General features: G+C 48.7%; 1 protein-coding gene across 4 annotated transcripts in view; it reads right to left on the minus strand.

Annotated features, from left to right (window-relative positions):
* Positions 1-19,069, minus strand: part of FERMT2 (FERM domain containing kindlin 2) — a 46,480-nt gene extending 27,411 nt beyond the window's left edge. For 3 of the 4 annotated variants that reach the window (XM_033063262.1, XM_033063261.1, XM_033063259.1), the window contains exons 1-2: positions 18,842-19,010; positions 2,515-2,748 (exon numbers count right to left, since the gene is read on the minus strand). In XM_033063262.1, the coding sequence (XP_032919153.1) occupies positions 2,515-2,748; positions 18,842-18,998 (391 nt within the window). In that variant the 5' untranslated portion in view covers positions 18,999-19,010. Of the gene's footprint in view, positions 1-2,514; positions 2,749-18,841 lie in introns of all 4 variants that reach the window. The other variant, XM_033063263.2, reaches the window with a different exon arrangement.
* Between the last annotated feature and the right edge of the window lie 4,324 nt (positions 19,070-23,393).

Raw genomic sequence — 23,393 nt, forward strand, 5'->3', positions numbered from 1 at the left:
CAACCACACTCTGCAAGGGTGACACCTCTGGATAACAATTTAAAGGGAACAGAAGCAAAGGGCAGCCCTAAATAATTCATCCATGGCTGTTCCTGCTTGTGTAGCAAGGATTTTATAAATACAACCAGCTAGAGAACATCAGGAATTACTTCAATTACTCTCTGATGGTGCTTTGTGCAGGAGTTACTGATGTGTATAATGAAATGATCCAGGGGTAACAACAGCAAACAGGTACAGCCAAAATTTGAGCAACTCCCAGGTACAGTTCTGTCCTGAAGCCCAGAAATTAAGGGATTTCAGAGACAAAGACTCTGCTGGGAGCACTTCCCTTCCACCTTGAAATATCTGCTCAGTTTTCCTTGGAGAGACAATTAGCTTGATTAAAATGGGATAAGAGAGCTCTCTGCAGCCAAGCTGTGCAGGGATGCTGAGGAAGGCAGGGAAAAGTCAAGGAGAAAAATTGGGCAGGATAAACACAACTGGGGAGGGGAAAATCACAAAATCACAGAATAGTCTGGGTTAGGAGGGACCTTAAACATCATCCCATTCCAACCCCTGCCATGGGCAAGGACACCTTTCAATATCCCAGGTTGCTCCAAGCTCTGTCCAGCCTGGACATTCCCAGGGATCCAGGGGCAGCCACAGCTTCTCTGGGCCATCCTCACAGCCCAAAATTTTACTCCTAATATGTAATATATATATTTATAACATATAGGTTTTTATATTCATGTATAATACATGATTTTATATTAGGTAGATTAAATATATAAATGTTAAATACATTAGATAAAACAGTGGTATTTCTACATCTACAGTGGCATTTTAACACTTACATAAAATGTATTTGTACATAATTTTTATTTATACCTCTGTGGTCCTGGGAAGAACATCCCAGCCCCTCCAACTCCAGCATTTTGCATCCCCACATCCCAATCCCTCTTCCCTCAAGCTGATGCCAAGCTCATGTATCATCTTCCCAGTAGCTCTGCTGAACATCTGGCTCCCAATAAACACAACTGGGAGGGCTAAACAACTTAATCACTGCAGTTTGTGTCTGTCCTCAAGCAGCTCAGGCTGCTGAGAGTCACTTAAAGAAAGTGAAATTTCCAGTAAAAGCCCTGCTTTCCCCAAAATCAGGAACTTCATTTCAGATGCTGCAGAAGACAAATCAGCACCACCCTTGATGGATGTGTCCCTGCTGCCTGCTCAGAGCTCCAACCTCTGCTACCCCAGGGCTTTTCCCCCTCCCAAACCTTTAAAAATCAGGATTATTCTGCTGCTTTGGTCATAAATCCACCAAAACCTCTGCAGTTGGAAGAAAAAGTTGCTTGAGGCCCATGTGAGGTTCTGACAGCATCAGTGACAGATCTCCTGTCCTGTGATGAAGCAGATCAGAATTTCCTGACATGAGTCACTGCTCAGATTCATCAGCCTGGGACCTCCCTGTCTAGCACGACATCCCCAGTGCCAGTGGGACATGGGGGTGGGGGAAGCAAAATCAGACACAATGCTGGCTAAGCCTTTTCTATTTTAAGGAGAAATTGCCCAATATTTATGTTTAAAAAAAAAAAAAACCCAACCCAACAAAACAGGAAAGGAACAGCAAAGATCTGTAACCAGCTAAAAATACCAACCAAACCATGGATGTGCTGGACACTGCACGTAGGGATGAGTTCTTCCTGCCTCCTCAAACAACTGGGTCAGCCAAGAGTAACCTCAGCTGATTCTGAGCTGATTCTGAGAGCAGGAATAGATTTGCTACAGCTCAGGATGGGTTGCAGGCTCTTTAGGGAGAGGAGAATTCCAATATGGAGCTCCCTGCCATCTCTTCATTGTTTTGTTTTGTTTTTTTTTTTGGTGGGTAGGAAGAAACACCAGGTTTTAGGATGAGGAATTTGTGAAGATGGGTAAAAAAATTCTGCCTGGTAGGGAATGATTCCTCCTTTTCTCCTGGGCTTCTCCTCCAGCAGGAAATGAGGGTGAAGAGGAGACAGCAAGACTCGGTTCCTTCCCTCCACCAGACAGTTTTACAGTGAAGCATCACCACTTAATCTCTAATATGATTTTCCACTAGAAGACAACCCACAGGGCTGGCAGATTTCCCATTTCAGGGTTTGCTTTTCATCCAGCACATAAATTTGTAGGGGAAAAAAAAAAAAAAATCACAACCTAACAGCAGCAGGCTGAACATCAAGCAGGGCTGGGACAGCCTGGCCTGTGACAAACCCAAGGACAGCCCTACTATGGAAGAGAATTCAGCATTAAAAAACCATTTTTAATAACTTTTTAGCTCAATTGGTACTGTTATTTAAGTATTTACACACAAAAGAGTAGATGTGGAAGGGAAAAAGAATGGACATCTGAGCTGTTTGATGTCCAAGTGACTCCAGGCTGTTCAAAAACCAGAAAACACCAAGGATTTATCAAACTTACAGGACAAAAAATTATCACAATTTCCAGGTGCACCAAACCAACTTGGGAAGCTGCCCAGGGTGAGGAGTTTTCAGCACTTACTGAAGGTTTTGCAGATGTCAGAAACAGCCTTGAAGACCCTGTCAGAGAAGTTGACCTTGACCTTGACGTACTTCATGTTGGGCAGCTGCAGGCGCAGCAGTTTGTGCTGAGGGGTGAACTGCAGCTTGGCATCAGCCTGGATCCCATATTTATCCAATGTCCAGTGGGTTTTAAGGAGCCAAGTTTTCTTCTTTTCCCACCACAGAGCGTGATCTGACCAGTCCTTCTTGACATCTACAACAAAGAAGCCATTTTAAGTTAACAGCAGTGAGCCTCCAGAGGACAAAAGAAGTTTTAAAAGGAGAAGGAATTATGGATCCAAAAAAACTCCCAGCAGCCCTTTTTGGGTACAAGTAACTGCTTGTGCTCAGTAGTGTTTTGATGGGATATAAAAGCAAGGGGAGTGAGGATGAGACTCATGATGCTCAGCAGTGATCCCACCCAAAACACAAAGCCAAGAGTGTCCCAACACCTCCCCCAGCAGGGATTTTGCACAGTTTTTGGGGTTAACTATCAATTCTTGGGTTTTTCCCCACCACCCAGGACACCTGTGTTATCCAAAGGTGAGCCTAACCACCTTAGAACACATGGAAAACAGAACCTGGAGGAGGTTTGAAAGGATAATTCAACAAGACTTTGAGTTTCTACAAAAAAACCCTGAAAATTCCCCACTGAAACTAAAAGTTGCCTCCCAAAGGAACAACAAAACCCAACAGCCACATCTCCTTCCAGCAGGGGGGTCCTTGGAGGTCACCTCCAGGTTGGGAAGCATTTGGGGAGCCAAAGCATAGTGATAACTCCAAAAGATAAACCCTGGGCAATCCTGCCATTCCTGTAGGGCATCTTCCATCTGAAAACCAGTAACAGTGCCAGGCCCTTGCACCATACAGGGAAAAGAGAATGGAATGATAGGGAATATAATAATGTATTTAGTAATAGAATAATTCAGTTTTCAGCTCCAGATCCCCCTGTGATCCTGGATTTCCATCATGAAACACCAGTTTAACCCCTGTTAAAACCACCAGGTGGTATTTATTCCAACAGCTCCTGTCTCCATCCTTTGGAACCACAGGGAACCAGCCAGAAAGGCAGGAGCAATTCCAGAGAAGTGGAGAATTTGCAGGATTAGGTAAAATCCCAGCAGACACAAAGCCAAAGGGATTGAAGGGACCAAGGAAAACACTCCAGCACCAACACCATGCTGGGATCCTTGATGTCCTGTACAGGAGCTGGACTGGATGATCCTCATGGCTCCTCCCAGCTCAGGATATTCCATGATCCTGTGACAGTGAATATCATCCCCATGAGCCACTCTGAATTCAACTGAGATGAGAACACAATGACAAATGAACTTTTGTCTGTCCCCATCTCAAACCCAGATCTTGGGGTTACTGAGAAAACCCAGCAGGAGCTGGATTTTTCCTTTGAACTTCTGGTTTAATGGCACAGTCAGGACTGCAGAAAGTGGAAACGTTCAGCTGGTCTTTTCAACAGCTTTGTACAATCAAATTAAACAAAACCAAATATAGAAAAGCATGCAAACTTGCACAAGCCTTGTCTACCAGGAAAAAAATCCAAGAAATCATTACAATGGACTCTGGTAATGAAGTCCAACTTCTGCCCTACTGAAAGCTGAACGAGTTGGCACCAAAAATCAGGGGGAGGAAGAAACCAAAGGCATTTGGAATCAGTAACATTCGTGCCTAACAGAAGGGGATTTGGGTTTACACTGCAGATTAACCATTCAGGCCACGGAACAAAAACAAGTCCCTGGGCCTGAGAGCAATTAACACTTTCAATTAACAGTGAGATGTTGGTTCTAGCAGGAAGGGGAAGGTCTGTGCCTGTCCCATGGGGTAGTTATATATAAAAGAGGCTGGCAAATGTTTAGCAGCTGCTTTGGGGGGTTGAGTTTTACGGTTTTGCAAGGGATCCAGGATTGTTGGAGCAATCCCTGCAGGCCAGGGAATGCCAGCAGCCTGGTTAAATCTGATCAAAGGTTTAGAAACCCTCACCAGGGTCCCAATTCATGAGTTACTCATTTGTTGGGGTTACAGCTTCACAACTAGGCTGAATATTTCAGCTCAGGCTCATCCCATCTACTACCATCACTCACTGGCCACTTCGTATTTATCAACCCGTCACATTCAACAAATTTGTATTTATCAACTATTATCAATTTATCAGCTGGCCATTCATTTGTCAGAGCTCAGGTAAGTCTCCAAGCACTGCAAATTCACCTTAGAGACCCCAGACCTGGGATTTAGAAGTTTACTAGAGGTTGCAAATCTCAGTGGTGTTTGTGAGCTGGATGGGATGGACATGGAGCTGCTGGAGTGAGGCCAGAGCAGGGTCACCAAAATCACCAAAATCATCAGAGGGATGGAGCACCTCTGCTGTGAGGAAAAGATGGGAGAATTGGGATTTGTTCAGCCTGGAGAAAAGCAGCTTTGACTTGACCTAACTGTGGCCTTCCAGTGCCTGAGGAAGCTGCAGGAAAGATGGAGAGAGAATATTTACAGGGGATGGAGGGACAGGACACAGGGAATGGCTCCCACTGCCAGAGGGCAGGGATGGATGGGATACTGGGAAGGAATTCTTGTCTGTGAGGGTGGTGATGCCCTGGCAGAGGTGCCCAGAGAAGCTGTGGCTGCCCCTGGATCCCTGGAAGTGTCCAAGGCCAGGCTGGACAGGGCTTGGAGCAGCCTGGGATATTGGAAGATGTTTGAATTCTCTTCCAACCCAAACCCTTCCAGAGTTCTATTACACGAGCTGCACCACAAATCACTGCCACCCTTCCAGACAAGGAATCCCCCAGGTGAAGGCAGCAGGGATGTGGAAGCTGGAGCTGTCAGCATCAGCTGGGGTGTGGACTGAGCTCAGGGAGCTCCAGGAGCCCAACCCCAGCAGCAACACCCTCGGGAAAGGGAAGCACGGCGCTTCCTTCCCAGCCTCAAAAATAAACCCAGCTCCCTGCTTCCCCTCCTTTCCCTGCAGCCTGAACCCAAACCTCTGGAGCCTGGGAGGGCTGGCAAACCCAGCTGTGATTTTTTATTTAATTTTTCCAGGAAGATCCTGGTGTTCCATCTGCCTCCCAGAACTGTGCCAAGAGGCAGTGAGGGATGTTCAGGATGTTTTATACAGCAAAACCCACGGAGCTGTGCCCCTTGGAAAGCCCTTCAGACACTGCTGGGAATGTGAGAGGCATCTTAAATCACACAAATGGCTGCACGGACCTCTGTGAGGACAGAACAGTGGGAGAAGGAATGAAGAGCTCTCCATAAAGTGTTTTAAACCTGAAGCATCCTCAGCTTTCAATCCACGCCATGCCTGGCTGCAGTTGCTTGTCCAGCATGAATTACAATTGCAGATTTTAATTCCCACAGCCACCACTAAATTCCCACCTAGAATCCAAGCAGCAGCAAGTGTGAATTGAGATGCACACGGGGTGTGTTTTAATTCTGGGTACAATCAGCATTCAAGCAGCAAGGCTCAATCTGGGTGAAGGGCAAAGAAAATCGAGGCAGCCCTGCCTGATATCCCATTTATCCCATTTATCCCAGGACTTGGCTGCTCCCAAACACTCTTCCTCTGCCAATCCATGGTTTTTTAAAGTCCCTTTCCTGCTGCAGCAGCTATTGAAGCTCCTTCCTGCAGAAGCTGTGCTGTCACTTGGCAGCTCCTCTGGCTCACAAGCAGTAGGACACAAGCCTCCAGCGCTGTGTAAACATCGCATTTTCCTTGTTATTTTGGGATATCCCCTGGTGCAGATGGGCTCTCCTTCCCCTGCACTGCTCAGGACAACAGAGCCCTGATAGGACTGAATAAATCTCATTTTTCCCCCTTTCCCAGTGCAGGGGTGGCTCCCACCTCTGGGAAACTCTTTGCTGGGGTGGCACCAGATTCTCTTCCTCCCCCACATCCAGAATTAAATCCACAGGGCAGCCCAGACCCTGCACACGCCTCCATCACCTCAATGCTGGGGGTTAACAAAAGATTATTAAAAGCTGCATAAGCTTGAGGAGGTACAGTGGGAATTCTGCAAGCCTGCCTGGGTAGGATCACGGATTTTTGGTGGATTTTTGGTGGATTTTTGGAAACAGAGGATTTGCAGCTGGTGCTGTTTTCCCTGGAATTCTCCCCACCTTGGAGAGGCAGAGGAAGCAGCTGGAGCAGAGGCTGCAGCTCATTCCTTAATTATAAATGATGGCTTTTAGAGCAATGGGTTCAAGTCTTCAACATTCCCACAGGAACAACCCAACAGGACCATCCCCCTCTGGAGCAAGAGCTGCCAGAGCCAAAGCCCATCCATCCCACTGGGGGGTTTTCCACAGGAGCAGAATTTGCTTTCCCTGGCTCATTCCCAGGGCTGCTTTAATCAGGATTATCCCTCAGGAAGCTGAGGTGGCAAAATGCTTTTCCATTATCTCAAATTTATATATATATAATTAAAAAAAATACAAATATATATAATAATCTAGCTATATATAGATAGATTATATATATCATATTATTATATAATATATAATAGATAATCTAATATATATTCTATATTGTAATATAGAATATGTATCTATACATCCATAAACACCTTATATATATACCTAATATATAAAATATTTAAGACATATTATGTTTAAAAATATGCACATAAACATTAATCCCATATTTATATATGCATATATAAAATAGAGACAAAACTAAATTATATGCATATATAAAATAGAGACAAAATCAAATTATATGCATATATAATTATAGATAAACACACAAAATAAAGGAATATAAAAATATATCCATATATACATGCACACATACATACAGAAATGCCACACACACAAATATATATTTTTTATATATATATACACTTATAAAATATATGTATCTTCAAGATAACAGTGCAGGGACTGAAACCAACCCACAAACCAAGCATTTCCTCTTGCAAAAAGTTGTTTTTCCATTTGATCACCTACACAAAATGTTTTTGTGTTTGACAATCTACATGTTTTTGTATTTGATAATCTAACCCCATGTTTTCCACCTTTTCACTGAGTTTGGTGCAGATGGGTTTTTACAAGAAAATTTAAATAAAAGTGGTCACTTTTTTTTTGGGGGGATAATTTTTGGATTTTAAAATTAACATACATTTCACACTGAATTGAAAAAATGCAGATGTGGACAAAAAGCACTGAGTGCAGGCAGCTGATTAAAGCAGCTTTAAAGACAAATTCCTGCTGATAACACCTTAATCCAGGGCTCTCCAAGCCCTGAGCTGGGTGTTGGCTGCATCCACTCCCCTCTGGGGAAGCTGGAGGAGGGGAAAAAGTCCTTCAAAGGAACAGAGACTTCCAGCAATAAATAATATTAATAATAATGTAAATAATAATAACTGGGAATGCCCTGGGTGAGCTCAGAGATGGGGGAAAGGAAAGGAAAAAGGAAAAAGGAAAAGGAAAAGATATCCTGAATTAAAGGCAGGGATAAATAAGGATCATCAAGCCCAACTCCTGGCTCTGAACACCTCAATAGCCAAGAGAGTTACTGAAGGTGCTGAAGACTTTTCTTAAAATAAATACATTTATTTTCATTTACATTTATTCATATTGGATATAAATAAATATAAATATAAATATAAATATAAATATAAATATAAAGTAACACTCATATATCTGTGTAACTGAACCCACTGCTCCCACTGACCTCTGCAAATCTGGATTCCTTTAAACATGCCAAAGCCACTCCTTCCAGGATAATTATGGAACAAAAAAACCTCATTTAAAAACAGAGCTATTTTCATTTATCACGAGTCCAGCAGAAATGCTGATGTGTTTGCTGGGTGACACAGTTGCTGTCCTGAGGCAAAATCTTTAATTTTAGGAAAATATGAGTCTTCTGGAGTGCACTGGAGTAGAGTCCTCTCCACCCCACAACAGGGATTTAATTACAGAGCAAAGTTCAAAATGGAACAAAAATCCCTCCAGCCTCTGGTCACAACACTTGAAAAATTATACTTTGAAATGAGGAGATAAACAGCCCATAAAATTATCATCAGATTGATGTAATTAAGCTGCAGCCAGGACAAGCTGATGCTCCTGGAGCTAATGGGACTTGAGAGGGGTTTTAATCACATCTCCCACATGGATTTGACACCTGCTGTGGAAAATACCCTGCACAGTAGCCACCATGCTGCACCTGTGGAAGGGATTTTATCCATGGATCACACAGAATGAGACCTGAAATTCCTCTGGATCTGCCACATGGGCAACTCTCACCATTGTTTTCATGGAATCCTGGAATGGTTTGGGTTGGAAGGGACATTGAAACTCATCCAGTGCCATCCCTGCCATGAGCAGGGACAACTTCCACTGTCCCAGGCTGCTCCAAACCCAATGTCCAGCCTGGCCTTGGACACTTCCAGGGATCCAGGGGCAGCCACAGCTTCTCTGGGAATTCTATTCCAGGGCTGCACCACCCTCCCAGCCAGTAATTCAAATTATTCCCAACATCCCATCCATCTCTGGCAGTGAAGCCATTCCCTGTGTCCTGTCCCTCCATCCCTTGTCCCCAGTCTCTCTCCAGCTCTCCTGGAGCCCCTTTAGTCCCTGGAAGGGCTCTGAGCTCTCTCTGGAGCCTTCTCCTCTCCAGGTGAGCACCCCCAGCTCTCCCAGCCTGGCTCCAGCCCTTGGAGCATCTCTGGATTTGCTCCAGCAGGATCCCAGATTTGGATGCAGCAAAGTCCAGAGCACAAGGAACAAGACACCTGCAGTCTCCTCCTGCCTTGTGTTCACAACAGGAATGAGCAGGGATTAAAAATCTCCTCTTTTCAAAACCATCCCCCCTTGTCCCATCACTATCTGCCCCTGCAAAAATTTCATCCTACTGGATTTTCAGGAAAACAAATGTTCAGGAGAAGATCCACACCCACCCACAAAGGTGCCCAAACAAGGGTGGACCTATGCTGGAATTTTACTATGAGAAGAAAATTTCTTGCATGAAAAATAGCTTGACTTAATAAAGTACAAACCAAGCAGCAAACAAACAAGGACAAAAGGAGCCTTGTTCCCAACTCTGTGATTCCATGAGCACGACCCAGTTCAGGAGAGCTCCCTCTGCCAGGGCACACGCTCATGGCAAAGCCCTGACGTCACAGCCCCCGTGTAGAGGCACAGAGGGATTCAAGAACAAGGAAAAAAGGAGGGAGGGGGGAAAAAAAAAGCTCATGGAGAAGACTGAGCACGTTGGGATGCAATGCTGCATGTGGATGTTCCATGTGTCTGTCCCTGCTCAGGGAAATTACAGAGTGTCTGCTGCTAACGAGGGCACTGCTGGAAAAACAAGTGGGATTCTTTTATTGCCTTTTATTGGGATTCTAAGTCAGTTTGCAATGGAAAATCCATGTCTTGACAAGGCAGGGGTGGTAACTTGAGTCCTGAAGAGCTGATACATGAACACCAACTATCCCAAAGTGCTGCTCCTTGCTGTGCAGGGCTCAAGATGCTCAGCCCATGGGATACAGGGAGAAAAGCAAATCCTAACAATCCTGAAAGCCACTGTTTTTCTAAAGTAAACTCCAGGAAGGAAGCTCTTTCCAGTGTTAATAGGATTGCTCAATTAGCTTACTTGAAAGTTTATTAACTTGGATTGCATCTTTTTCCACCCCCTGCCATGGGCAGGGACACCTCCCACCATCCCTGGTTGCTCCAAACCCCATCCAGGCTGGCCTTGAACACTTCCCTGGATGTGGCATCACATTTTCCTGCAAAAATTTCCCTGTAATTTTTAGTTTTTGGGATATTTGGTAGCTTTATGTTCCATTTAAATGCCTGCACAGCCATAGCCAATCCTGAGTAGGGAGAGAGGTTTTCCAGTGATGCTGAACCCAGCTGGAAATTCTGCAGAGGAGTCAAAAGCTGAGCTCACCTCAGCTCCCCAGCACCCATGGGCTCAGGAAGGTCTTTGCCAGTGCAAAATTCCTTTAAATCCCTGCACCAGCAACCCAGAGAAATGTGGATAACTCATTTTTCTATGGCATGGAACAAGGGAAAGCAAGGGTGGATTAGTATTTTTTTAATTTGAATTTTTTTCTTTGAAACAGGATCTTCACAGCCTGATTTTGCCAACTGTTCCCCCCCATTCATCAAAGAACCCTCCAGAGGAGGCTGTCACTGATTGCTCCTGCCTCCATGGAATCATGAGAAATGGCAGAAAACTCAATGGATGGATGGATGGATGGATGGATGGATGGATGGATAGATGGATGGAGGGATGGAAGGAAGCAAGGAAGGAAGGAAGGAAGGAAGGAAGGAAGGATTTAAGGAAGGACACTTCTCCAGGGAGCTGTCCTGAGGAGCAGCCCAGCCTCCCTCAGCCTCTGACCCCAGCTCACACTCCCTTCCCTCTCCAAAAAGGACAAGTGTCCCAGGGTGACAGCAGCCTGCAGTCCTGACTCATCCCCAAGGAATGTGCAAGCCAGAGGAGCTGGTCCTGCCAAAAAGACATCACAGGCAGTAAGGGAGCCAGAGGATGTGTCCTAGGAGGGATGATGCATCAGGCAGGGAAAGCAGCATGATGGGCAACCTGAATTCCCATATTTTCCAAGTGCTTCAGTGATGCTTAATCCCTGGTTAAAGCTCAGATCCCTGCAACTTTGGAGCCCTGAGGATACCTCACTCCATGGCTGGAAGAACAGGGCACTGGCACAGGGTGCCCAGAGCAGCTGTGGCAGCCCCTGGATCCCTGGAAGTGTCCAAGGCCAGGCTGGACAGGGCTTGGAGCAGCCTGGAACAGTGGAAGGTGTCCCTGCCCATGGCAGGGATGGGATGAGATGGTCCCTCCCAACCCAAACCATTCCACGATTTCTTTTTGGTTCTGCCTGTCCCAAGCTTATTGATGAACACAAAACACTTTTAAAGGACTTTAACACCTTCAGCCTTGAGCCTGGATCTGCCTCACCCATCCCAGCCCTGGGGCAGGACATGAGGGATGGGACAATTCCTGCTGCAGAACCTCTGGACCTGCACAAAGCTCTGTGGAGCACCAGCCAGGAAGGGAAGATGAGGCAAGACAGGGACAAAGCTTCTTCCAGGCAATTTCATAAAGCCCCAACCTTCTAACTGAATTGGAGTTTCAGCAATTAACCCTTCCCAAAGTACATGTGCCTGCACCAGCCAAGCAGGTGTAATAGGTGGGGAAAAGATTTAAAATTCATTGTCAAACTAGATTTTTTTGGGTGCTGTCAGGATGTTCTGTAAGCTAAAAATCAGCTGAGGTTGTAAAGGGGAAAGTTTCTGCAGCTGCTGGTGTGGTTGGGTTTTTATGTGCATCCCCTCCCAGAGCTGTTCTCAACCTGTTGGCCAAATTCAGCCATATTTTACTAAAAAGCAGAGGTCTCCCAAGATCCCAGCTGGTCTGGAAGAGGGGGATCAGTGCTGGCACAGGGCCATGCCATGCACACAGCCAGAGGTGTCACAACTTCAATGGGAAATGGGGGAATGAAAGAAAAACCGAGATCAGTTCTCCACAAATGCAAAATAAATAAATAAATAAATAAATAAACAAATAAACTCTTTCCTCTGGTTTTCTGGGCACTGTCCCAACAGTCCTACCCAGCAGAAGCTTCAGCCTGGATGACAGCAATGTGTCAAAAGCAAACCCGGGCAAGAAAACTAAATTACAACAAGTCTGCTAAAATTCCATCCAACAGGAATTTGGGGGCCTCAGCATTTTTCCAAATTACACACCATAAACCCCTGAAAGCCACTGGAACACTGAGAACTGAAACATTCTGAGCCAGCTGAGTTTTGTTCCTCTGCCCCTTTGTAAGCAATCAGTTAATTCACATTTCAGAATGGGAATGAAGAAATGCAGCTTCTCCAAGATGTTTTCACACCATGAGACTTTTCCCAGGGCTGAAGTCACTGAGCTCCACAAGGGCTGTAAATCTCCTTCCTTCCCCTCATCTGTCAGAAAAACCACCACTAAAAAAACTCCCCCAAACACCCAAACCAGGAGCTGGCAGTGTTGGTGTCCCTGGTGATGTTGAAACAACTGAAGTTTGCAGTGCAAATAATCCCTCATCTTTCCCAACTCAGTAAACATTCCCCACATCCACAATTTCAGGCAGTTATCCACAATTCTTTTTTCTTTAATCACATCAAAGACCAAGGGTTAAAATCCAGGTGCCTGGTTTGTTGAATCATGGAATCACACAGTGCTGGGGTTAGAAGAGACCTTAAAAACCATTTAATTCCCACCCAAGAGATACTTTCCAGTGGACATTTCCTGGGATTCTATTCTGAATACAGAATATTCTTTCAGTTCTTTGTATGGTTTAGACTCAGCAGATGCCTGGGTGAAACACAAGCCCTGATGGGGAGGAAAATGGAAGAAAAAGGGAAATTAAAAAAAAAAAAGCATTAAAAAAGGGGAAGTGTGTGAATGTGATGATTTCTATGATTTTTCAGCTCCCCACACCAGCTTCCCCACGTGCCTTATGTCAAATCAAAACCTGAGGGAGCTGGAAAAGGAAACTACTGATTTGGGCTGGGTGGGAGCAGCAAACCCAACAATTTCCTGTCTGTGGTGTGACAAACCCAGGCTCTGGGATCTGCAGGAACACCAACACCACCTCCCACCCCACACTCCTTCCCCTCCCACCAGGACCTGAGAGCTTGGCCAGGCTCTTTTTAGCCAAATCAGATGGCTCTCAGTGACAGAATTTTAAAAAGTAAATAAATAAATAAAAACAAAATCTTCATTGTTTTGGCCCTTAGAGAATAGTCACCACTCTGAGTACAAATATTAATTGCTTGGAGCTGCCTCCATGTGGCTTTTACCTCCCCCCACCCTGAATTCCTCTGGTCATTGGCAGCTCAGAATATTCCACTCAGGCTCACAAAGAGGACTTTATTTGAGCCAGGATCAATCTGAGCTCACGTAGGAGCTTCCTGAAGTCCAAAGCTGGATGTAAAGGAATGATCTGGCCCCTCACAGATCAATGTGCATGGCTGGGGGGTGTGCTCACAGCACGGGAACATTGTCACTTGAATGTCACCAAAATTGTGCTGCCTGGAGGGTGAGGATCAGCACAGGCCACAAGGGAAGGGATGGATCAAAAAAAATCATTCTCATCTCAAGTGATGGAGAGATGAGCACCTGTGGATGTCCCAGGTGGAGGTGCCCAGGTGACATTGTGGGCACAGATTGGAGAAATGCCCCAAGCTCATGGCTGGCACCAAGCAGTAATGGTCAGACACCAAATTCTGGGAAGTGTGGCTACAATCAGAGAATCCCAGAATGGTTTGGGTTGGAAGGGAACTTAAAATCCATCTCATGCCATGGGAGGTGACACCTTCCACTATCCCAGGTTGCTCCAACCTGGCCTTGAACACTGCCAGGGATCCAGGGGCAGCCACAGCTTCTCTGGGCAACCTGTACCAGGTCCACATAGAGAAGAATTCCTTCCCAATCTCCCATCCATCCCTGCCCTCTGGCAGTGAAGCCATTCCCTGTGTCCTGTCCCTCCATCCCTTGTCCCCAGTCCCTCTCCAGCTCTCCTGGAGCCCCTTCCAGGGGCTCTGAGCTTTCCCTGGAGCCTTCTCCTCTCCAGGTGAGCACCTCCAGCTCTCCCAGCCTGGCTCCAGCCCTTGGAGAATCTCCATGGCCTCTTCTGGATTTGCTCCAGCAGCTCCACGTCCTTTCTGGAGTCCCCAGACGTGGATGCCTCACTCCAGCAAAGTCCAAAGCACAAGGAACAAGCCACCTACAAGACAAGCCCTGCAGCCTCCTCCTGCCTTGTGTTTGCAACAGGAATGGGCTCTGCATTTCTCCCCCATAGCCTTAAGCTGTTTCCAAGAGTTCATTCCAGTTGCAAGGCAAAGAATTTCCCCAGCCAGTCTCACGAGGGCCTGGAGTGTTTACAAGCACTGCAAAACCTCAAACACAAACCTGGGCAAATCAATGACGCTGCACTTTGTTGGTGTTTTATTCATAAACCTTTCAGGGGTCCATTAAGGAAAGGAGACTTCACAGGCAGAACAACACCGATATTTAGAATTGATCTTGCAAGGAATGGAGCTGAAATCCTTGAAGATAACACAGCAAAGTCTGTTTGATGGTGAAAAGAGCCCCTGGGGTGAATCCCAGACACATTTGCAGGCTGAAACCACTTTAAAAAAGAGCTTAAAGTGCTACAATCAAATCTGCTTGGGACAACTTGCCAGTCCTCAGGTGACATCCCACCCTCTCCCAGGTGACACAAAGGAGATAGTGGAGGAGTTGCCAAAGGGAACAATGGAGGTTAATCCAGTGGCACAAACCCTTATCCCAGCTCCAATTCACAAAAAATCCCAAGGCTTCAGGAGATGTCAACACTGCCTGTCTGAGGGCAGAGGGTTTGCTCTGACATTTATCCATGACAGCTCCCCTGCCCATCCCAGGTCACTAAAATAGGGATGCCACCACACCACCCATCCTTAACCTCTTTAGGTCTAGAAGGACATCTATAATTCATTTTTTTTCACTCACATATCTATTTTCCTCAGGTACAAGCCCAAAAAGGTGCTCAGTGCTCCCAGCAAACTCCAGGAGCTGGAGCTGCCTGCCACCCATTTTCTTGCCTGTAAAAGAATCCCAGAGAGAAATCCACATTTCCATCACAAAACTTCTATCCATGGACTTTCTGAATCTGCTCAGTGCACATTTAGGTCATCTGTCTTAGGCTGTGCCTCTGCCAGACACCATTTGTTCCCCCTGCCCTGTTTCTGTCAGCTATTCCTTTATTCCCACGACCAGACAGAGCATCCCACATATATCCCACAGAATTCCACAAACTCCACAGAGCTCCTCCCAAGCATGTTTCAAAAAAAAAAAAAAAAAACCAGGGTTTTTTTAATTCCATGTGTTTAAAACAAGTTGACAACAATAACCTGCGTTCACTTCCTTCCTTCCTCTGCACCCAGTGATTTTAAGCCTCGCTTTATTTTTTTTTGTTTGTAAGTCAATAGTGGCAAAATTCCTAAAAAACCTTGAGAGAGCACCAGGAGTTTCCAGCACAGACCCTAGCCCTCACTGAACAACTAAATGCTGCTGCTCTTAAAACCTCAGCAGTTTTTTGCTTATTTTTCAGGGATGACTTTGCCAAGAACTTGGCACGGCTCAATTAACGGAGTGGTTTAATCCAGCGGGTGATGAATAACAGGGGAGCCAACAGGTCATTGCAATTCACTTGAGTTACCAGAATCCCTATCTGCTGCTTGGGCTTCCTCCAAGATTTGAATTGTCTGTTCCCAAGGAGCTGCAGCTCTCTGTGCAGGCAGGGAGTGAGCCCATGGGATTTATGGATACCTGCAAACCTTAAGTTAAGGAGGAGAGACTTTGCTGCACTCCTGCTTCATCCCAGCAGGATATTTACAGAACTTTTTCTCCTACAAGCATCAATAAATGCTGATGTAAATCAAGATTTTTCCAAGCTTTCCTTGCTGCTGGGAGGAGGGAAGGTGTTTTTTCCCCTCTGTTCACTGATGGTGAAGAGTTCCTACCAGCACCCTACAACCACAGTGGGGCTGATCTGCTGCAGATTCCCACTGTCCTAAACTTCCCCAAAACTCTGGGCAGGCTACAGAAATCTCCTTTCCAAAACCTGCAGGGTTTGTCCCAAAGGATGGAGCAGGCAAGGCACTGACCCACCTTCCTTCCTCCCCCAAGTGGATCAGCCCATGGGGGTTCCCACAGAACTTTATTTTTAGGAAATTTCCTTTAAAATCACAGCAGAAAATCTACTTGGCAGGAGAAGAATAATTTTTTTTTAACGCTGAGAGTTGTCAAAGCAAGGAATTAAACAGAGCAACGACAGGGAGGAAAAGGTTAAAAACGCAGGGAAAGGGTTTCAATGTGGAAAAATTGCAAAATGAATTGATGTGCAGAGGCTGGATGAAGGGAGGCATTGAGGAGCACGGGAGGATGAGGAACGAGCCTCGTCCCACCCCGCTCTGCTAAACCCGACCCCGCTCCACTGGCAGCAGCTCAAAGAGGAGCCATAAAAATAATGAGAGGGCTGGAAGAGCTGACATGCAGCAAGATTAAAAGGAACTAAATACGTATAGCTTGGCTGGGTGACCAAAGCCAAGGGGAAAGGGAAGGCAACAGCTGGAGAGATCCATGGATCTGATCTGACCATCCCGGGAAGGGATGAGCCCCCCGGGGAGCTCCATCCCCTCTTCCCCACGGCCGCATTCCTTCCCTCTCATACAATCCCTAATTTAACAAGTGGAGAGGATCCGGGCAAACATTTCGGGGGGGATGGATTACGTCAGGAGCTAATTTAGGTCCTCCATGCCTGGCTTTCCTTTCCACACACGCTCGGGCCCTGGATCAGCTCCGGCATCTCCCGGCAGGACCGCGGGGAGCATCGCTCCTTCGCTCACGGGGGGATTTTTTTAGCACCTCCAGAAAGCTGATTTGCTTTTTCCCCAGCCACGGAGCGCTCCACTTCAGCAAAACTTTCTGCATCTCCAGCGTTATAAAAGAAAAACCAGAATAAAATCAAGTTTTTGGGGAGTCCAGCACGAGACCCTTTGATGTGAGTGCATCCTTTCGAAACACAACATATTTATATCCATCTCTTCCTTCCTGAGACTCCAGATAATTAATAAATCAAAACCTAAGCACGGGGGGGAAGATGGGTTTTCCAAAAGCCACGGGCGGGCTCCGCAGCGGAGCGGGACCTGCAGCTGACAGCTCCGCTACTCCCACAGCCGCAGGCACGCGCGGGACCTGGCAATTAATATTTTATTTCAGCAATTACAGCCATCACACCGCTGAGTAAACACAGGCGAGTCTTCCAGAGCCGATAAAGAGACAAGGGGGTGCAGGAGGTTCGGCGGGGACCGAGCCCTGGCCACGTCCCCGTTCCCACGCATCCCGGACAAACGGGCTCTTTGTCCAGGTGTGCACCCAAAGCCACCAGGTGTGTCCCCAAGGTCCCCTCGCCCACATCACCCCGCTGGTAGCCACACGGGCCCTCGGGAGCGCTTTGCTCGCACGGAACTTCAGGATGAAGTTTTGCTGTGAAATGTGGAGCGCCCACAAAGCCGCAGCCCCAAAGCCGAACGCGGAGCTGTTCCTAATTCTGTGTAAAATCCTGCGTGTGAAGCAGCAGAGCATGGGGCTGGGTGGTAAAGTCTGGGGAGGAGATGAGAAGGGGAGCCTGGAAGGTGCTGGGATGGAGGGATAGGGCAGGGTGTGGGGACCTGGGGTGCTCCTGGGGCTGGGAGCTAAGGCAGAGTGCTGGAGCTAAAACACAGAACTGGGGCAGGATGCTGGAGCTAAAACACAGAACTGGGGCAGGATGCTGGAGCTAAAACAGCACTGGGGCAGGATGCTGGAGCTAAAACAGCACTGGGGCAGGATGCTGGGAGATGGTGCTGGAGCACAGCACTGGGATAGGGTGCTGGGAGCTAAACAGCAATACTGGAGCAGGGTGCTGGAGCACAGCACTGGGTGCTCAGGCACTGTATTGGGGCAGGATGCTGGGAGCTAAAATACAGTCCTAGGAGACAAAAGTGCAGTCCTGGGAGACAAAAGTACAGTCCTGGAGCAGAGTGCTGGAGCACTGCACTAGAGCAGGGGTGCTGGGAGCTAAAGCAGGGTACTGGGTCAGGCTACTGGGTCAGGGTGCTGGGAGCTGGAGCATAATATTGGAGCAGAGTGCTGGGGGCTAAACTGGAGTGCTCAGGCACTGCACTGGGCAGGGTGCTGGGAATTAAACCAGTACTGGAACAGGGTGCTGGGAGTTACAGCAACACTGGAGCAGGGTGCTGGGAGTTAAACCAGTACTGGATAAGGGTGCTGGGAGTTACACCAGTACTGGATCAGGGTGCTGGGAGTTAAACCAGTACTGGAGCAGGGTGCTGGGAATTAAACCAATACTGGAGCAGGGTGCTGGGAGTTACAGCAGTACTGGAGCAGGGTGCTGGGAGTTACAGCAGTACTGGAGCAGGGTGCTGGGAATTAAACCAATACTGGAGCAGGGTGCTCAGCACCGAGCACTGCAATGGAACTGGGTGCTGCGAGTTAAAGCAGCACTGGACCAGAGTGCTGAGCACTGGTCAGAGAGCTGGGAGTTAAAGCAGCACTGGATCAGAGTGTTGGGAGTTAAGGCACCACTGGGTCAGGGTGCTGAGCACTGGATCAGAGTGTCGGGAGTTAAGGCACCACTGGAGCAGGGTGCTGAGCCCTGGGCAGGGTCCCGGGAGTGAAATCACTACTGCAGCAGGGTGCTGAGCACCGTGAGGATGCCGGGCTGGCCGCGGAGTCCCGGAGCACTCACCGAGCTTCTCGACGAGGCGCAGCATGACGCCGCCGATGTGGATCTCGCCGGTGACCCGCAGGGTGACGTCGCGGCCCAGGTCGGTGACATGGACGCTCAGCTCCCACGTCCCGTCGGCGTAGCAGCCGTCCGGCATGCGGATCCCGTCCAGCGCCATGGCCCCGGCCTCCTGCACCGCCGGCACGGAGCGGGAGCGGGATCAGCGGCGGGATGGGCCCGGCTGTGCCCGCTCCGCGCCCCGGGGCAGGGCTGGGGGCGCGGTGGGGCGGGATCGGGGCCGCAGCGCTGCCGCCGCTCCTGAGGGGCCGCCGCGGGAGGAGCAGCGCGGGCGGGCAGAGAGGGAGGCGGAGGGAGGGAAGAGAGGGAAGGGAGGGAGGGAGGAGGAGGAGGAGGGGGATAATAATTAAAGGAAAAACGCGCCTGTGGCTGCCGGGCCCCTTGGCCTTTTATGGAAGCGAAGGACGGAGCAAATGGGGGCAGCTCCAACATCCGGGAATCGCCGGGGGGCGGCCCGGCCGGGATCGGTCCGGCCCGGCTTGGGATCGGCCCGGTTCGGCCCGGTTCGGCCCGGCCCGACGCAGTTTATCCCGGCTCCGTTTATCCCGGCTCAGCTCTGCCTGGCTCATCTCGGTTCGGCTCATCCCGCCTGGGCTCTGCCCATCCCGACACGGCCCGGCTCAACCCGGTCCGGCTCAGCCCGGCTCAGCTCATCCCGCCTGGGCTCTGCCCATCCCAGCACAGCCCGGCTCAGCACAGCTCGGTTTATCCCGGCTCAGCTCTCCCTCGCTCATCCCGGCCCGGCTAAGCCCGGCCCAGCTTCTGCCGGCTTGGCTTTGCCCAGCCCGGCCCCAACACAGCTCGGCTTATCCTGGCTTGGCTCTGCTCAGCCCGGCTCAGCTCATCCCAGTTTATCTCATCCCAGCCCCGCTATGCCCGGCTTTGCTCAGCCCTGCCCGGCTCAGCTCATGACCACTAGTCCCAGGGCGTCCAGAGGGGGAAATTTGGGAGCCAGCCTGGACAGCATCCATTAGGCATCCCAAAAATGTGTGGGTTCCATGGCAGCCGTGCCCACTCTGCACCCCTTGGGGTTTTTTTTTAACACTGGCCCCAAATTCATAGAAAAAATCCCGTTAAGCAAAACCCTACCTTGGCATAGTAGCCCGTGCCCCCGTTGAGGCTGGGAGATGGGCTGGCTCCCTCCATCCTCATAGTCTGTGTGAATATGGGAAATGGGAACTGTCTTTAAATGAAAGGGTCTGAACCGGCACAAATGGAGGAAAAAAAAATATTATCCGCTTCCTGTAGCTCCTCCACCCAGTGATACACACATCCCGCCAAGCAACCGCGCTTCCTGAAAATCCAGCGCGCGGAAGGGGCTGTGGTTTGAGATCCTGAGCTGGGGATGTATCCTGCCCCGTGCCAGGTGATGGGAATTCACATCCTGCCAAAGCTGTGCCCGCCCTGGCAGCCTCGGGGATGCTCTGCCAGCCAGCCCAGCGCTGTTTCCATGAGCACCATTCCCACATTCCCGGTGAATGGCGGTGGGGGATTTAGGAGCATGGAATCATGGCATGGTTTGGGTTGGAAGGGACTATAAAGACCATCAGATTCCAGCCCCCTGCCATGGGCAGAGACACCTTCCACTAGACCAGGTTGCTTTGGCACCATACAGGCAACAAAACCTCTTAAGAAGATGGTAAAATTTTTCCACTTTTCACTTTGTCCTTATAATGGAGATATTTATAAAGGCTGTTCCTCCGCTTCGATACCTAATATACCTTTAATACTAATAAAACCTTTCCTGAGGTTGCTCTGGCCAGGTTTTATCCAAGTGTTTTTGCTAAAGCAGCTGATGCTGCCAGAGGGAAATTGGGTGATGCTACAGCAGGTGACCTGCCCCCTCAAACCCTCCTGGGGCCTCAATCCCTGGTCGGAGGAACCCCCATTCCATCCCCCAAATGTGGAATCCGCAGCGTGACTGAGAGGGTGACTCTGGAGCGCAGGCGAAAGCCGCTCTGTAACAACAAAGCTTTCCCAGATGGTATCTCCGTGTTCCTCCAGCCTCAAACAATAGGGCAATAAATAGAAAGGGTTACTCTCGGCCCGCCGTGTTGGACGAGCTTCCCAGCTGATGCAATTGGATACGGCCCCGCGGAGCTGGTAACCTTTTAGTCCAGCTGGCTGCACGCTGAGGAAAGGCTGCCGGCTCCTTCTGCTCCTAAACCCACTCACCGAGTTTCCCTTTCCCTCTCCATCCCGGGACTCCTTTCCTATGTGGAAGGAGAGGCTCCCTGAGCTCCAGTGCTCGACCAAGAGGCAAAGCAAGGTCAAAAATGCACGGGCGCAGCTGTTGCGTCAGAGGCAGCCAAGCATCCCCAGGCTCTTGCCGCTGTTTGCAGCGAGCCCTCGCTCCCTACGAGCAGCAATGGCCAAATAAGGTTCCGAAACGCGTGGCCGCTTCCATCGGCATCGGGATGATACCTAGCAGACCTGCCAACCCCTTCTCCTTGGAAAGCAGGATACTTTTCCAGTGAAATGGCTCCATGGGCATCCTTAGGAAATCAGTGCGGCAATTTCCCTGCCCCCAAATGGTTTTGTCCCTTTTTTTTTTTTTTTTTAAATTAAGCTGGTGACCTCTATTTAGGTTTTTAAAGTGTTATGGGTAGTTGTTGAAAGCAGCTGGCATTCCTGCTTGGCTGCTCTGGGCAAGCCGGTCAGACTGGCTCTTCCCAGGGTGACCAGCCATGGAACCCTGCCCTGCACATGTGGGTGCCTTTGCTGGGTGGCTGGAGCTGGGAAAGCAGCAGGACTGAGTGCCCGGCCTGTCTCCATACACAGAGAAATTCCCCAAATCTCTCTGTAAACAGAGGCTCTGGTTCCTCAAATGCTCTGAGCACAACATGCTCGGAGTGGTGAGCAGCCTCCTGTCACCTCTCTGCTTCATCTGGTTTTGATACTCCCTGTCTGTGGCTTGTTTATTAAAGAGGATGAAGTCTCAGGGGGAAAAAAACACAACCAAAAAGGAGAAATACAGATCCTTGTTATTCCCTCCACTTTCTGTGTCTCCAACACTTCCCAGCCCATATTCCCCCTTCCAAACCACTGCCACTGGTACCTCTCCTCACATGGGGTTTGCAAGCTCTTTACTTCACAAAGTCATGGAATAGTTTGTGTTGGAAGAGACCTCAAAGACCACCTCATTCCAATCCCCCACCTCTTCATCCCCTTCCGCCTCCAAGCGTCTTTTGGACGCAGCCAAGGCTCCCTTTTCACAAATGACCATTTCCCAGCAGGGACAAGGTCACACTCCTGGCAAAGGAAACATGCAGGGTAACTCTGCTTCCTTGTTTATTCCTGGCCACACTCGTTCTTCCCTGATTTTGTCATTTCAGAAGCATCCACATGATGTGGCTCTTCTGTTTTTCTGGATGTAAAGGCAGAGCAATGATGCTGTCGTGGCTGCGTGTCCCAGAAATGTGCCAGCACTTGGGTAGTGCATGGAGTGAATCCAGGATTCCCATAATGAAAGGATGAAGGATATTTGTGATGAGGATCTTGAAGAGGCACAGGAGATGGGGAGGTTTAGTCTTTCTAGGTTGTGATTGTGATTTGGTCACTCCAAGCCCTGTCCAACCTGGCTTTGGACACTTCCAGGAATCCAGGGGCAGCCACAGCTTCTCTGGGGACTCTGTGAGGCCTCCCCACCCTCACAGCCAGGAATTCCCAATTCCCAATCTCCCATCCATCCCTGCCCTCTGGCAGTGGGAAGTAATTCCATGTGTCCTGTCACTACATCCCTTGTCCATGTCCCTTTTTTGATGGCCAAGGCCACATGGGATAAAGCCAGGGACCAAGATTCAACACTGGTCCTTCATGCCCAAAGGGTACAAAATCATAGAATGAAATCCTGGAATAATTTGGGTTGGAAGGAACCTTGAAAATAATCCCAATCCCCTCCTGCCATGGGCAGGGACACCTTCCATAGACCAGGTCACTCCAAACCCATCCAGCCTGGCCTGGAACAATTCCAGAGCATCCACAGCTTCTCCTGGCAGCATCTGGGATAAATCCTGGGCTGGAAGAGATAGCTGCACTGAGATAAGAGGCACAAAGCTGTTTTGAGGTGCCTCCTCCTTGGCAAGCCAAGCTGAGGTTTTGATGCCCTACAGCTACAAATTCCCCTCTCATTTTCCTGCCTCTAATTCCTGAAATCAGCCACGGTGCACTGGAGCCTGCCAGGCTTGTGCTGCAGGACAAACCTCCCTGCAGGGCTCTTCTCTGTCCCCTCTTCACCCTCTTGCCAGGTATTTGGGTTAATTAAGCTCATGAAGCCTCAGGCTGGGAGGTTTTCTCCTCTGCAATCAGCTCTTTGTAACACAGCACTCTGCTGCTTCTCTGGCTGGGCCTGTGTCAGGCACTGCTTTCCTGCTGACATTAATTCCTGTGCTGTCATTTATCTTTCAGCCTTTTTCTGTGTCCTTCAGATGTTTCCAGCTGCCAGGAGTGACCTCCACTGAGTGTGGCTCCTGCTTTGGTCCACACAGGAAGCAAC

This window comes from Catharus ustulatus, chromosome 6, assembly GCF_009819885.2.
Source record: "Catharus ustulatus isolate bCatUst1 chromosome 6, bCatUst1.pri.v2, whole genome shotgun sequence".
Taxonomy (NCBI): Eukaryota; Metazoa; Chordata; class Aves; order Passeriformes; family Turdidae; genus Catharus; species Catharus ustulatus.